General features: G+C 47.1%; 1 protein-coding gene across 1 annotated transcript in view; it reads left to right on the plus strand.

Annotated features, from left to right (window-relative positions):
- Nucleotides 1–17,020, plus strand: part of c16orf71 (chromosome 16 open reading frame 71) — a 78,178-nt gene that overhangs the window by 45,059 nt on the left and 16,099 nt on the right. The window contains exons 25-26 of the mRNA XM_002932457.5: nucleotides 304–499; nucleotides 9,308–9,402. Coding sequence (XP_002932503.3) covers nucleotides 304–499; nucleotides 9,308–9,402 — 291 coding nt within the window. The remainder of the gene's footprint in view (nucleotides 1–303; nucleotides 500–9,307; nucleotides 9,403–17,020) is intronic.

Consider the following 17,020-nt stretch of genomic DNA (forward strand, 5'->3'; position numbering starts at 1 on the left):
TTCACCCAAGGGGATGGGGGGAGAAGGACAGTGCAGACCAGAACTAGGGTTAGGCGGGAGAGGTACCTGCCTAGTGCCCCCCTAGTTCCAACCCTGTTTCTGCTATAACTATTACCTTGTTACTTGCTCCAAGGGCCCATGACCAAAAGGTGGGCTTAGACTGAAAATGTCCCACAACCACCAACGTAATAGTATGATGGACGCTATAGTTAAAAAACAGCTATAGGGCTTTAGCTTGGGAACACCTGTATTTCTATTACACTGTTATCTTATAATGTTATATCACTCGTTGCTTTCTCATAGAATGAAGCCCTATGCCTGGCTCACTGTGACTACCTTACTTCTGCCCCCTGCCTGGTTCTTTGCCTTCAGAGACAAGGCGCAGTGTTAAAGCTTTTGGATTTATTGGGTCCCGAGGATCCAGGGCTGGGCAAAGCTCAAGACCAGTTCCTGTGGAGAGCTCAGTATGGCACCAGTGCTGTGCAGAATGGAATGTACGGTATGTACGTGTGATTGGCTGATCCATTCACTGTGTCATTTCTGTTGCTCTACTCAATTCCTTTATAAACCCTTATAAAAGAACCTTGTGAAATGAAAACTGTACCATGTAACAAAGCATTTAGCGGCCTTCATGTTCAAGGAACCTAAGAATAAGTGAGATGTATAGAGGTTTTTCTGTAGTTTCTTTACATTCTCTCTATCAAGATGTTACTGTGATCAGGTGAGATATATATGTTCCAGTTTGATAAGATAATTTAATAGATCACTTAATATGATATAAACTACCTGTTGGTTAAGTATTTAAGCAGGTAGGCAAATTTGTAGTGGTTACAACTTTGACTGGGCCCCTGTATAAATGAGCCTGGAACCTTATAATCTTATATTTGTAGCTTGGATTGTTACCCTACTTTCTGGTTTATAATGATCCACACTACAAGTGCATTGAACCCCAGTATATATGAGTTACAAATCTTATAGGAATGAGTGGAAGAGGAATGACGTAACTTCCTCAACAACTTTTTCTTAACAAAACATATAGCTTTGGCTCCAGTCACTTCCTTTTATGGAGAATTACCTTTTGGTGTTTATATAAATGATATCATTTATTTACTTTGTTGCACTTTATTTATTTTGTTGCACCAAATGTCGCTCATGTTGGAAATCAGAAATTATATTAATTCGTTGGAACTGCAATAACCCTCTTATCTTGTCTGTACACTTGGCCATACACCCAAAGATCCATTTCTGTGACCATTGCATTCCACTGACAGAGCAATACCCAACTGGGCCAGAAAAGTGCCAGGCCCAATCTTTTATGGCCTGCCCAATATCTGAAGAAGCCCGACTGCATTTTGATCAATAGAGGGGGCTAGTGTTGATTCGATACATAAACCAATGATCTGTCCATCCAGTTAGGAGAATTCAAACCAGCAGATACGTATAGGGAAATGTATGACCAACTGGGGTGGATTCATTACTAGTTTAACTGATTTATATCTTAAAGCATGGTTTTGGTATCTACCAGTTTGGTATTGTTATTGGTCCAAATTCCCATCTGTTTAAATCAAATTACAGAGTAAAAGAGTGCTTTTGTAAACAATTCTTGTTACTCACAAACCAGTGTTTTAATCAATGGTGCCCAGGTTAAATCTATTATACCTTAGGATCAGTGCAGGATATGGAAATGATGTGCCCCTAGGCCTGCTGCCTACTGCACCCCCTCACACCCACCAACCCTCCACAACACACGTGTGCGCACATCATGCACTTGTATTTTCCAGCTGCCCCCACCACCCCATAGCATGCATAGGGCCCTCACTTGTGCCTACAGGCACTGGGACTGGGCATGGGAGATTTACTTTCAAAGTCTCAAGTGCATGCAGTCCCTAGCGTGCCAGGTGTCTGTAGGAACAAGGAAATAGTGATGCAGCTGGTCGACATGTACTGGGCCTATGGAACCCTGGACCCCTGTGGGCCCAACCAACGCAGAAGTGATGCCTTTCAGCACCTTAGGACCTAGGTGTGCCTACAGGATTAGGAGTCTGTAACTGGGGTTGGCGGGGCCCCGAGGTGGCAGACCCAATGGAATCCAATATGCTGCGCCCTAGGTCCGGGCCTTTGTATGACGCTGTGCCCTAGGTCTGGGCCTTTGTATGACGCTGCGCCCTAGGTCCGGGCCTTTGTATGACGCTGTGCCCTAGGTCCGGGCCTTTGTATGACGCTGCGCCCTAGGTCCGGACCTTTGTATGACGCTGCGCCCTAGGTCCGGACCTTTGTATGACGCTGCGCCCTAGGTCCGGGCCTTTGTATGATGCTGCGCCCTAGGTCCAGACCTTTGTATGACGCTGCGCCGTAGATCTGGGCCTTTGTATGACGCTGCGCCGTAGATCTGGGCCTTTGTATGACGCGCCCTAGGTCCTGACCTTTGTATGACGCTGCGCCATAGATCTTGGCCTTTGTATGACGCTGTGCCCTAGGTCCGGGCCTTTGTATGACGCTGCGCCCTAGGTCCGGGCCTTTGTATGACGCTGCGCCCTAGGTCCGGACCTTTGTATGACGCTGCGCCGTAGATCTGGGCCTTTGTATGACGCTGCGCCCTAGGTCCGGACCTTTGTATGACGCTGCGCCATAGATCTTGGCCTTTGTATGACGCTGCGTCCTAGGTCCGGGCCTTTGTATGACGCTGCGCCCTAGGTCCGGGCCTTTGTATGACGCTGCGCCCTAGGTCCGGACCTTTGTATGACGCTGCGCCGTAGATCCGGGCCTTTGTATGACGCTGCGCCCTAGGTCCGGGCCTTTGTATGACGCTGCGCCGTAGATCTGGGCCTTTGTATGACGCTGCGCCCTAGGTCCGGACCTTTGTATGACGCTGCGCCATAGATCTTGGCCTTTGTATGACGCTGTGCCCTAGGTCCGGGCCTTTGTATGACGCTGCGCCCTAGGTCCGGACCTTTGTATGACACTGCGCCGTAGATCTGGGCCTTTGTATGACGCTGCGCCCTAGGTCCGGACCTTTGTATGACACTGCGCCATAGATCTTGGCCTTTGTATGACGCTGCGTCCTAGGTCCGGGCCTTTGTATGACGCTGCGCCCTAGGTCCGGGCCTTTGTATGACGCTGCGCCCTAGGTCCGGACCTTTGTATGACGCTGCGCCCTAGGTCCGGGCCTTTGTATGACGCTGCGCCCTAGGTCCGGGCCTTTGTATGACGCTGCGCCCTAGGTCCGGGCCTTTGTATGACGCTGCGCCCTAGGTCCGGGCCTTTGTATGACGCTGCGCCCTAGGTCCGGGCCTTTGTATGACGCTGCGCCCTAGGTCCGGGCCTTTGTATGACGCTGCGCCCTAGGTCCGGGCCTTTGTATGACGCTGCGCCCTAGGTCCGGGCCTTTGTATGACGCTGCGCCCTAGGTCAGGACCTTTGTATGACGCTGCGCCATAGATCTGGGCCTTTGTATGACGCTGCGCCCTAGGTCCGGGCCTTTGTATGACGCTGCGCCCTAGGTCCGGGCCTTTGTATGATGCTGCGCCATAGATCCGGGCCTTTGTATGACGCTGCGCCCTAGGTCCGGGCCTTTGTATGACGCTGCGCCCTAGGTCCGGACCTTTGTATGACGCTGCGCCATAGATCCGGGCCTTTGTATGACGCTGCGCCCTAGGTCCGGGCCTTTGTATGACGCTGCGCCCTAGGTCCGGGCCTTTGTATGACGCTGCGCCCTAGGTCCGGACCTTTGTATGACGCTGCGCCATAGATCTGGGCCTTTGTATGACGCTGCGCCGTAGATCTGGGCCTTTGTATGATGCTGCACCCTAGGTCCGGGCCTTTGTATGACGCTGTGCCCTAGGTCCGGGCCTTTGTATGACGCTGTGCCCTAGGTCCGGGCCTTTGTATGACGCTGCGCCCTAGGTCCGGACCTTTGTATGACGCTGCGCCCTAGGTCCGGACCTTTGTATGACGCTGCGCCCTAGGTCCGGGCCTTTGTATGATGCTGCGCCCTAGGTCCAGACCTTTGTATGACGCTGCGCCGTAGATCTGGGCCTTTGTATGACGCTGCGCCGTAGATCTGGGCCTTTGTATGACGCGCCCTAGGTCCTGACCTTTGTATGACGCTGCGCCATAGATCTTGGCCTTTGTATGACGCTGTGCCCTAGGTCCGGGCCTTTGTATGACGCTGCGCCCTAGGTCCGGGCCTTTGTATGACGCTGCGCCCTAGGTCCGGACCTTTGTATGACGCTGCGCCGTAGATCTGGGCCTTTGTATGACGCTGCGCCCTAGGTCCGGACCTTTGTATGACGCTGCGCCATAGATCTTGGCCTTTGTATGACGCTGCGTCCTAGGTCCGGGCCTTTGTATGACGCTGCGCCCTAGGTCCGGGCCTTTGTATGACGCTGCGCCCTAGGTCCGGACCTTTGTATGACGCTGCGCCGTAGATCCGGGCCTTTGTATGACGCTGCGCCCTAGGTCCGGGCCTTTGTATGACGCTGCGCCGTAGATCTGGGCCTTTGTATGACGCTGCGCCCTAGGTCCGGACCTTTGTATGACGCTGCGCCATAGATCTTGGCCTTTGTATGACGCTGTGCCCTAGGTCCGGGCCTTTGTATGACGCTGCGCCCTAGGTCCGGACCTTTGTATGACGCTGCGCCGTAGATCTGGGCCTTTGTATGACGCTGCGCCCTAGGTCCGGACCTTTGTATGACACTGCGCCATAGATCTTGGCCTTTGTATGACGCTGCGTCCTAGGTCCGGGCCTTTGTATGACGCTGCGCCCTAGGTCCGGGCCTTTGTATGACGCTGCGCCCTAGGTCCGGACCTTTGTATGACGCTGCGCCCTAGGTCCGGGCCTTTGTATGACGCTGCGCCCTAGGTCCGGGCCTTTGTATGACGCTGCGCCCTAGGTCCGGGCCTTTGTATGACGCTGCGCCCTAGGTCCGGGCCTTTGTATGACGCTGCGCCCTAGGTCCGGGCCTTTGTATGACGCTGCGCCCTAGGTCCGGGCCTTTGTATGACGCTGCGCCCTAGGTCCGGGCCTTTGTATGACGCTGCGCCCTAGGTCCGGGCCTTTGTATGACGCTGTGCCCTAGGTCAGGACCTTTGTATGACGCTGCGCCATAGATCTGGGCCTTTGTATGACGCTGCGCCCTAGGTCCGGGCCTTTGTATGACGCTGCGCCCTAGGTCCGGGCCTTTGTATGATGCTGCGCCATAGATCCGGGCCTTTGTATGACGCTGCGCCCTAGGTCCGGGCCTTTGTATGACGCTGCGCCCTAGGTCCGGACCTTTGTATGACGCTGCGCCATAGATCCGGGCCTTTGTATGACGCTGCGCCCTAGGTCCGGGCCTTTGTATGACGCTGCGCCCTAGGTCCGGGCCTTTGTATGACGCTGCGCCCTAGGTCCGGACCTTTGTATGACGCTGCGCCATAGATCTGGGCCTTTGTATGACGCTGCGCCGTAGATCTGGGCCTTTGTATGATGCTGCACCCTAGGTCCGGGCCTTTGTATGACGCTGTGCCCTAGGTCTGGGCCTTTGTATGACGCTGCGCCGTAGATCTGGGCCTTTGTATGATGCTGCACCCTAGGTCCGGGCCTTTGTATGACGCTGCGCCCTAGGTCCGGGCCTTTGTATGACGCTGCGCCGTAGATCTGGGCCTTTGTATGATGCTGCACCCTAGGTCCGGGCCTTTGTATGACGCTGCGCCGTAGATCTGGGCCTTTGTATGACGCTGCGCTGTAGATCTGGGCCTTTGTATGATGCTGCGCCCTAGGTCCGGGCCTTTGTATGACGCTGTGCTGTAGATCTGGGCCTTTGTATGATGCTGCACCCTAGGTCCGGGCCTTTGTATGACGCTGCTCCCTAGGTCCGGGCCTTTGTATGACGCTGCTCCCTAGGTCCGGGCCTTTGTATGACGCTGCGCCCTAGGTCCGGGCCTTTGTATGACGCTGCGCCCTAGGTCCGGACCTTTGTATGACGCTGCGCCCTGGGTCCGGGCCTTTGTATGACGCTGCGCCCTAGGTCCGGGCCTTTGTATGACGCTGCGCCCTAGGTCCGGGCCTTTGTATGACGCTGCGCCCTAGGTCCAGGCCTTAGTGGCTTTCCCACAAATCCGGGCTCCACTCCTTGATTTATTGCTCACAAAAAATGCTGTCTAAGAGAAATGTTGTGTCAGTGCAGCTTTCCCTTACTGGAATTCCTCTGACCCTACTCTAAGGCCACTGAATTATTCAGGATATTTTTTTTCCTTTTTATTGTACCAGGAATTCTCACATTTCTCATATTTCCTCTCACTTTAATGCTCTTCTCTCTCTTGCTGTGTTAAACCAATTTTTCACCCCTAAATCCTATGAGGCCACTTTATGCCTCACCTGGCTAATTTCTGTGTCACTGGGCCAGCCGCATACACTGACTAATAGCGTGCGCGCAGGAAAACCTTTCCCCTCAGTGCAAATGAAATCCTCTCTGCTCGGGCCGAAGCTTTAGCTATTGAATTCTATCTAACAAGGAAGGTTATATATTTCCAACTGGCCGCCACTAAGGCAGACCCGGTACGCATTGATTTATTGACGTTGTCTGTGTCATTATGTCGCCAAAAGGTAAAGAGATAAAAGACTTAACCCCACGGGTACTGGAATGTTTACTGCATATTTTACAGTGTTTGGATAAACCTTAAGGCTAATGCCAGACAGGGCTGATTCATGGCCTGTGGATAAATGCAGGCAGAGAATTGGCCCCTACACTGGCATCAGCCTTTTCCTGTGCCTGCTCCCAGAGCCATTGTGTCGGTCCAGTCGCAGGCACGCGGAGTGGATTTTGGTGCTGAAGCGAGGTTTCATACGATATCATCGGTGCATGTATGGCCGGCTTTAGGGGCTGATTCTCTGCCTGCATTTACCCCGTCTGGAGTTAGCCTTAAGGCTTTGTAATCCTCAGAGTGAGATGTTGCCAAATGAATGAAAAATGTCAATGATTTTAATGTTATTTTAATGTTATTTTTAACATTCTTGCTGTTGACCATCTCTTGTATTCTATATTCTGCACTGCTAATTCTGACTACATGTTCCACTGACACAATGTTGCAGAATTCAGCTCTCCCCTGGCCAAGGCTACATTTCCCACGATGCCTTGCACACTAATAGGAAGGGTTGAGTATAAAGACAGGAGATTTTGCAGCAGTGCAGTATCCCATAGCAACCAATTGCTGTCTGTTACTGTGCTGCTGGTGAATTGCCCGTTGTTTGTAAATAAGTCCTATTGTCTAAGGCTCTGCTTAACTATCGGGCCCAGCAAGATGGCAGTTAAGACCATTATGAAGAAAGCAAATAATAATGTCCCTGACAGCCTGAGCTATAAGGTACTGCAGCTGATATCAACTGGAGGGTGCCGTTTGCATGTGAATGAGAAGTAGCCAATGGCAACACAGGGCAGGGTAGGAGAACAGCAGTATAAAAGGTTAAGTACCAGAATAAGTAAAATAATTAATAGAAAATATACCCAGAGGCACTTGCAGCATATACAATAATTATGTTGGGTTGGAAACCCCCACAGACTGTTCTTCCACTTCCGCTTCTTCTTCTTCTTAGCCCCCCCATTTTCTAAACGCTATTCCTCCTACAGTTTTAGGGGTACAATACCCAAACTCTCCACACTTCTTCATCCTATAGCGGAACAGGTTGCTTGTGCTTTTCTAAGCGATCCCGCCCCCCGTCTTTTTGTGCCGCCGCTCCGAACCCCCCAATTTTCCCATTGACTTTGACAGGGAAGGTTTTCAAACTGCTGCCGCACTTACAGCTTTGAAGCTACAGCCCCCAAACTTGAATAACCTAATAATGGGTTCACCCCGAATGAAATAGCGACATTTGTTGGACGACCCCCAAAGTGGGAGGGGCCAACAACAGCCAATCAAATTTCACCCATTGACTTTAATGGAGAAATTGAAACTGCTGCCAATCTTACAGCTTTGAGGCTACACTCCCCAAACTTGAATCACACAGTCATGGGGTCAGCCTGAATGAAATTAAGATGATTGTTGGATGCCCAAAAGTGGGCGGAGCTGTGAACAGCCAATCAGATTTTACCTATTGATTTGGCGGAAATCCAACCTGCTGCCATTCTTACAGTACTAACACCAGGGTCCCCAAACTTTTTACACTTGGTCACTAGGGGACTGCAGTTTTAGTTTTGAAAAGTGGGCGGAGCCACCAACAGCCAATCAAATTTCACTTATTGATTTTTATTGGTTTGATGCCAGAGTTCCCAAACTTTGCACAGTCAGTCACTGGGTGACTACGCATTCAAGTTTTATTTTTTTTTAAAAATGGGCTCAGCCTGAATGAAAATAAGATGATTGTTGGATGCACAAAAGTGGGCGGAGCTGTGAACAGCCAATCAGATTTTACCTATTGACTTGGTGGAAATCCAACCTGCTGCCATTCTCACAGTAATAACACCAGGGACCCCAAACTTTGCAGAGTTAGGCACCAGGTAAGAAAAAGTAGGCGGAGCCACCAACAGCCAATCAGAGTTTACCTATTGACTTACCTTTCTAGTTACTTCTCTCCTGTTATCTAATATCTATGCAGTCTGTTGTCTGCGCTGTAAAGTAGCCTGATTTCTGGTACTGGCCGCCCTTTGACATTTCTCTGTCCATATGTCAAGCCAGGGTCGGCTGTAGTGGGCCCCCGACGGCCCAGACCCGACCCTTACCTGCGCTCCCCCTGCCCGACCGCTCCTGCCCCGACGCGTTTAATTAAGCACATTCGGGGGAGGACGTCGGGGGAGGGGACCTTCGAGGGGGGTCAGGGGGGCCCCTGCAAGGGGGTGGGGAGGAGGGAATTAGGGGACATGGCTGGCGGGGGCACCGGCAGGGCCCCTGGGGCGGAAGCCCCGGTGGGCCCTTCACCCCCCAGTCCGACCCTGTGTCAAGCGTATAAATGAGTGAGGGGATAGGCATGGGAATCCAGTAATCCATGAGCAGCGGTACATACGTCTGTCCATGAATGACCTACATTTCAGCAGAAGAAAATCAGCTAATATCTGGCTGGGACGTAAAGACTACAAGTTAATACATCAGGAACATTTAAGTGAGAGAGGATGTTAAGCATTGAGTGTGCGGTTTAATACGACAGGACTTCTCTAACGCAGAACTGTTCTGTTACAGCAGCTGAAAAAATAAGATTATATTGAAAAGCTTGTGGGGAAAAATAGTCTCCCTTTATCTGGGAACCAGATTTGTCACAAGATAAGCATTTGCCCTCCTCCCCTTGTTTTTCATGCTTGTCAGTGCCATTTTTGTTTTACTCTCTGTTTTCATCCAGGTTCCACTTCCTACCAGGCTGCCATTCGTGACATACAGACATTTTTCCCCGAAGGCCTGCTCTTTGAAGAGTCTGCTGTACTCCAGGCTGAGCAGGTAGATTACTAGTGGCCCCGTCTGCTTCTAAACTTTCTCAGTGAATTTTCTCTTTTGGCCACAAAGTGCAACAATGCAGAGTGGAATGTCTATGGACAGGGCCGGATTTGTTTTCTGGGCGCCCCTAGGCCACCCCCATTGATCGGCCCTGCCCCCCCCCTCCCAATGTGCATGCGCGAACGAGCGAACAACCGCTCGTACCCCCTACCCTACCCCGCCCCCCCGTGCGCCTGCGAGCACGCATGCGCATACATTTAAAGTCCCATACGGAGCAGTGGGGAGAAGTTCCCACTGCTCCGTATTGAAAAAACTTTAAAAATTCCGTTGCAGCGGGGCGGCATGCTGCCCCTACATTTCTGCCGCCCTAGGCCCGGGCCTTTGTGGCCTCTCCACAAATCCGGGCCTGTCTATGGATTTACTACAACTCACTTTCTAAATGCAGTTTTAATAATATTTGGGGACAACGCCCAAAATTCAGTTCTGTAAAAGGGCCTAACAGGGTGGTCCCTTAATCTTCCATGGCAAATAAACAGTGGCATAACTGTAGAGGAAGCAGACCCATAAGTTGTAGGGGGCCCGGATTGCAGGGTCTGCTTCCTCTATAGCAGTGGTTCTCAACCTTCGTAATGCCATGACCCTTTAATACAGTCCCTTATTTTGTGGTGACCCCCAACCATAAAATGAGTCCTACGACCATCGGAAATATGTGTTTTCCGATGGTCTTAGGCGACCCCTGTGAAAGGGTCGTTCCACCCCCAAAGGGGTCCCGACCCACAGGTTGAGAAACGCTGCTCTATAGCTTTAGCGAACCTCTCTCCCCACCGCTGGGGTAGCTGCGGAGTTGGACATGAAGGGATGGCGAGGGGCCCGGTGCAGTCTAAGAACGCCACTGCAAGAAAGAGTGTCCCATTCAGACTGAGACAATTTGTAACTGGTTCTCATTTGTGGTTTTTAAATGATGTTAATTTTTATTCAGCAGCTCTCCAGTTTGGAATTTCAGCAGCTATCTGGTTGCTAATGTCAAAATTACCCTAGCAACTAGGCAGCGCTTTCAATGCTTTCCAGAGACTGGAATATGAATAGGAGGGGGCCTGAATAAAAAGATAAGTAATAAAAAGTAACAATAAGCATACAATCATTTGTATCAACCATTTGAAAGGCGAAAAGTCAGACGAAGAAGGCAACTATTCAAAATCTATATGAAATTTAAAAAAAACCCAGTTGAAAAGTTGCTTAGAATTGGCCATTCTATGACATGCTACACGTTAATTAAAGTTGTACTAGCCCTTTAATCTCCCTTTCACATAGGTACCATTGCTTTGATTGAAAGACTTGCCATGGCCGCTTTGTGTGTAGTTGGAACTTGAACAGATGGACATTTGCGACATTACACTTTGAATTAACAAAGCTTTGAGACATAGCGGAGACTTAGCCAGACATATCCTTAAAGTGATACTGACACTAAAAATCCACTCTTTAAAATATGAATGTATGTAAAGTTCCCTATAGGTCATGTCGAACATTTTTCCCTGACAGGGCTGTAAGTAATTGTTACCCGAAGTTCCTAAGCCTGAATAGTTTGCCAACCTGACTGTCCCTTCTCAGGCTGTCAGTTATAGCATCAAATGGTAAGGGACAACTGCTGCACAAATATGGCCGCCCCCTCATAGATCAAAGTTATAAAGCTCATGCAAAGACAGTGTTATGACAGATGAAAAAATGGGTTTCATTTCTGGTGTCAGTATCTCTTTAAGGTCGATCCTGCTTTCTTCATATACTATATGGCCAAGAGTATGTGAACACCTAATTAGTGGCGTTGGCTAAGCCAAACCCATCATCGCCAGAGCCATTACATCATACAATGCAATTCTCTATCATTTGATGATTCCTACTTTGTGGCAGTAGTTTGTGGAAGACCCTGTTTCTGCCTAACCGTGCCGCAGTACAAAAAAATATAAAAAGTGAGTTTGCTGAGGTGGAAGTGGAAAAACCTGACTGGCCCTGATCTTAACCCAAATGAGCATTTATGGGATGAAATTGAACCCCAACTGTGAGCCGGGTCTGATACCGAACACCAGTGCCCGACCTCCCTAATGTCATTGTGGTTGCAGGAAAGCAAATCCAACAGCAGCATTCTTACATCTAGTGGGAAGCCTGCCCAGAAGAGTCGGGGCTGTTATAGCAGTAAGGAGGGCATATTAAAGGGGTGGTTCAGGTTCTATATGTTATAGAATGTCCTATTCCTAGCAACTTTGCAATTGGTCTTTATTATTATTGGTCATTATTTATTATAGTATATGAATTATTTGCCTTCCACTTTTACATCATTCCAGTTCGAAAATAGGGGTCGGTGACCCCGGCAGCCACAAACTATTGCTCTATGATCTTACAATTTTATTATTACAGGTATGGGACCTGTTATCCAGAATGCTCGGGACCTGGGGTTTTCCGGATAAGGGACCTTTCCATAATTTGGATCTCCATGACTTAATTCTGCTAAAAATAATTTAAACATTAAATAAACCCAATAAGATTGTTTTGCGTCCAATAAGGATTAATTATATCTTAGTTGGGATCAAGTACAGGTACTGTTTTATTATTACAGAGAAAAGGGAATCATTTAACCATTAAATAAACCCAATAGGGCTGTTCTGCCCCCAATAAGGGGTAATTATATCTTAGTTGGGATCAAGTACAGGTACTGTTTTATTATTACAGAGAAAAGGGAATCATTTAACCATTAAATAAACCCAATAGGGCTGTTCTGCCCCCAATAAGGGGTAATTATATCTTAGTTGGGATCAAGTACAGGTACTGTTTTATTATTACAGAGAAAAGGGAATCATTTAACCATTAAATAAACCCAATAGGGCTGTTCTGCCCCCAATAAGGGGTAATTATATCTTAGTTGGGATCAAGTACAGGTACTGTTTTATTGTTACAGAGGAAAAGGGAATCATTTTTAAAAATTAGAATAATTTGCTTATAATGCTTCCCCTAATTCGGAGCTTTGTGGATAACGGGTTTCCAGATAAGGGATCCCACACCTGTATTATTATTATTACACTTATTTCTATTCAGTCTCTCTTCTATTACTATTCCAGTCTCCCATTTAACCCACTGCCTGGTTGCTAAGGTAAACGAGATCTTAGGAACCATCTGCTGAAGTTTCAAACTAAGGTTCAGATAAACAGAAAGCTAAATAACTAAAAAAACAAAAAAAAATATTAAAATGAAAACCAATTGCAAAAGGTGAACAGCCCCTTTAATACTCCTGATTTGGGAATAAGATGTTTTTCTGTATTCAAGAAAGTATAGATCTGCCTACATGGGATCTATTGAACATATAGAGTAGTGAGGCCCTGCATTTTACTGCCAATAGATTTGCCATATTAGTGCCACCTAGAACAATATATATATATTCTGCAGAAACCATTACCATACCCGAGTAAACAGCTTCAGAAGCTTTCTCTGTTTGCTTAAGATAGCAGCTGCCATTTTAAGTAGCTTCCTTTCTGCAGTCTCTAGCTGTTATAGCTGAGATCATACATTCCTAAGGGAGGGGGAGGGAGTTCTAAGCATTCTGGTGGGAGAGGGGAGGGGGGAGCAGGAGAGGGAGGGAGTTCTTAACATTCTGGTGGGAGGGGGGAGCAGGATAGAGGAGAGAATTGCGCAGACTCTGGCCCCGGGAATTAGGGCTGTTTCTGAGAGAGGAAGTCAGACACTGGAACATCATGTTTACAAAAAAATAGACAAGAAATCCTGTGTTTCTTTTGATAGTGCAGCATTACTGTAAATGCTTAAGGCTGTATTTACCTGACCTTTCTGATAAAGCTTCCTTAGTTTTCACCTTTCCTTCTCCTTTAAGGAGTGTCTGGATAAATGCAACAGAATATGGAAAAGGAGGTTGACATCCTTTTAATAATAAGTAGGTGGAATGTTGCAAGGAAAAGGGAGACCTTAATTCTATAAATAGAAGACTCATCTAAAAATAACCTAAAATTAAACTTTGATGGAAATACGGATATATTCCCTCTCTGTTGCCACCGGGATGAATCAGAGACAGGAGTATAATATGGCTAATAGTACTCACTTTGCTGATGCCGTGCAGCTATAAATCTCTCTAGTCTTTGGCCTAGATTTAGTGGAGCACTTTTCTCCCATTGCCTTTTTCAGGGCTGAGTGCAGTTTCATAAATAACCAGCAAAGCATAAGATAAGTGGTGCTCGGAGTCAAGCAAACCCCAGTGATCCCAGTGGCCAGACCACAGTCACTTCTAATCCCCAGAGCATTGGGACATCAGAGCTCAGTACCTCTTAATCGGCCTAAGTTCCCAATGGCAAGACATTAGGGATTTACTACTCTAGGGCTTGTGCTGCCTTGTAATTATCTGTGCCTTTCTGTCATACTAAGAGTTAACACTGGCAGGGCTTGATAAATCAATGGCTTTGGCCAGATTTGAAGGAACAAGACAGCTTTCTTCGTGTACTATGAGACTTACTGAAATAGATGCAAGAAAAGAACAAGACGTATCATATGCTGATATTTTTGGTTGGCCTGACTGCCTTCTGGACTAATTATCTGCTGGGAAGATATTTCTCCATACATTAATATGTAATGGATTTACTTAGCCTTCAGCACACAGTTTGTACCTTCTTTATAGTGCATAGTAGTAGTTGAAATATAATTTTATATATATATATAGAATATGAAAGCACGTATTAACTGCTTTGGCCATAAAGGATCAGCAGTTCATTGTTTATGTTCTCTATACATGGTATATAACATATATGAAATGTTGATGGGTTTTATCGTGACTGACACTATACACACAACAATGCCCTGTTGCACTTTCAAACTAAAAGATGTCATAAAAGTGGTCAGTAACCTGATTATCTGCATACATAGGCACAGCCAGGTGGAATGGATGATACAAGTAGTCGGTTTGTTCCTTTGGCATAACACAACTAACAGTTATTCAGAAGTGGATACACAAAAGCAAGGTGGAATATCAAACTTTCTCCTAATTTGCCTTTATATTAGGGATGCACCGAATCCACGATTCGGTTCAGGATTCTGACAAGATTCGGCCTTTTTCTGCAGGATTTGGATTGCGCCAAATCCACGATCCTGGCCGAACCAAATCGGAACCTCTCGGAGAGAGAGAGAGAGAGAGATCATAATGGTGCACACCACTAACGAGAGAGAGAGAGATCATAATGGTGCACACCACTAACAAGAGAGAGAGAGAGATCATAATGGTGCACACCACTAACAAGAGAGAGAGAGATCATAATGGTGCACACCACTAACAAGAGAGAGAGAGAGATCATAATGGTGCACACCACTAACAAGAGAGAGAGAGATCATAATGGTGCACACCTCTAACAAGAGAGAGAGAGATCATAATGGTACACACCACTAACAAGAGAGAGAGAGATCATAATGGTGCACACCACTAACAAGAGAGAGAGAGATCATAATGGTGCACACCACTAACAAGAGAGAGAGAGATCATAATGGTGCACACCACTAACAAGAGAGAGAGAGAGATCATAATGATGCACACCACTAACAAGAGAGAGAGAGAGATCATAATGGTGCACACCTCTAACAAGAGAGAGAGAGAGAGATCATAATGGTGCACACCACTAACAAGAGAGAGAGAGATCATAATGGTGCACACCACTAACAAGAGAGAGAGAGATCATAATGGTGCACACCTCTAACAAGAGAGAGAGAGAGATCATAATGGTGCACACCACTAACAAGAGAGAGATCATAATGGTGCACACCACTAACAAGAGAGAGAGATCATAATGGTGCACACCACTAACAAGAGAGAGAGAGAGATCATAATGGTGCACACCACTAACAAGAGAGAGAGACAGATCATAATGGTGCACACCACTAACAAGAGAGAGAGAGAGATCATAATGGTGCACACCACTAACAAGAGAGAGACAGATCATAATGGTGCACACCACTAACAAGAAATACAACCTGGGCGCAAGAGCCATATAAACTAAAATATTGCAGGAGGAATGCCAGCACACACAGGATTTCATACAAGTGTATATAAAATGATATTTATTGAGAAAAAAGGAGCAAAATGAACATAGCAAGCCTCAACATTTCAGTCCCCACTGGGACTTTCATCAGGAGGCAAAAACTGAAGCACCTATGTGTATATATATATATCATCAGGGCCATATTTATCATACGCCATGTGCACGGTGCTGGTGATGTCTCAAGCATAACGTAGGGGAGTACAAAACATGTACTTTTGCCAAGGGTGTAACTACAAAGGAAGCAGACCCTACAAGGGGGCCCAGGAGTGTAGAGTAGTGATGTGTGAGTTGACCAGCAACTTATGGGACCTGCAGGTTTACCCTTAAGTCAGGCAGGTTAGTGTTAAAAGACGTGGGTACAAGATGGACACAGGTCCTAAAATGGCAACATTTTTCGTGTTACAGTTGGGTGCGGGTTAAAGTTTTGCAGGTTATGGTTGGACGCAGGTTAAGTTTTTCCTGGCCCACACATCACTAGTGCAGGGGGGCTGCTTTTTTTAATAACTAGCTTTCCACTTCAGTTTAATTATAGATTTACTATTTCACTGATTATTTAGGTGACTTTTGAAAGCACTTATTGTCCTGGATATGGAATGACCATTCCCGGCACACTGATTTGATTGCATTTCTAGAGGGTATACAGTGGTGTGAAAAACTATTTGCCCCCTTCCGGATTTCTTATTCTTTTGCATGTTTGTCACACAAAATGTTTCTGATCATCAAACACATTTAACTATTAGTCAAAGATAACACAAGTAAACACAAAATGCAGTTTTTAAATGAGGGTTTTTATTATTTAGGGAGAAAAAAAATCCAAACCTACATGGCCCTGTGTGAAAAAGTAATTGCCCCCTGAACCTAATAACTGGTTGGGCCACCCTTAGCAGCAATAACTGCAATCAAGCGTTTGCGATAACTTGCAACGAGTCTTTTACAGCGCTCTGGAGGAATTTTGGCCCACTCATCTTTGCAGAATTGTTGTAATTCAGCTTTATTTGAGGGTTTTCTAGCATGAACCGCCTTTTTAAGGTCATGCCACAACATCTCAATAGGATTCAGGTCAGAACTTTGACTAGGCCACTCCAAAGTCTTCATTTTGTTTTTCTTCAGCCATTCAGAGGTGGATTTGCTGGTGTGTTTTGGGTCATTGTCCTGCTGCAGCACCCAAGATCGCTTCAGCTTGAGTTGACGAACAGATGGCCGGACATTCTCCTTCAGGAATTTTTGGTAGACAGTAGAATTCATGGTTCCATCTATCACAGCAAGCCTTCCAGGTCCTGAAGCAGCAAAGCAACCCCAGACCATCACACTACCACCACCATATTTTACTGTTGGTATGATGTTCTTTTTCTGAAATGCTGTGTTACTTTTACGCCAGATGTAACGGGACACGCACCTTCCAAAAAGTTCAACTTTTGTCTCGTCGGTCCACAAGATATTTTCCCAAAAGTCTTGGCAATCATTGAGATGTTTTTTAGCAAAATTGAGACGAGCCATAATGTTCTTTTTGCTTAAAAGTGGTTTGCGCCTTGGAAATCTGCCATGCA

The sequence above is a fragment of the Xenopus tropicalis genome, chromosome 9, assembly GCF_000004195.4.
Source record: "Xenopus tropicalis strain Nigerian chromosome 9, UCB_Xtro_10.0, whole genome shotgun sequence".
Classification (NCBI taxonomy): Eukaryota; Metazoa; Chordata; class Amphibia; order Anura; family Pipidae; genus Xenopus; species Xenopus tropicalis.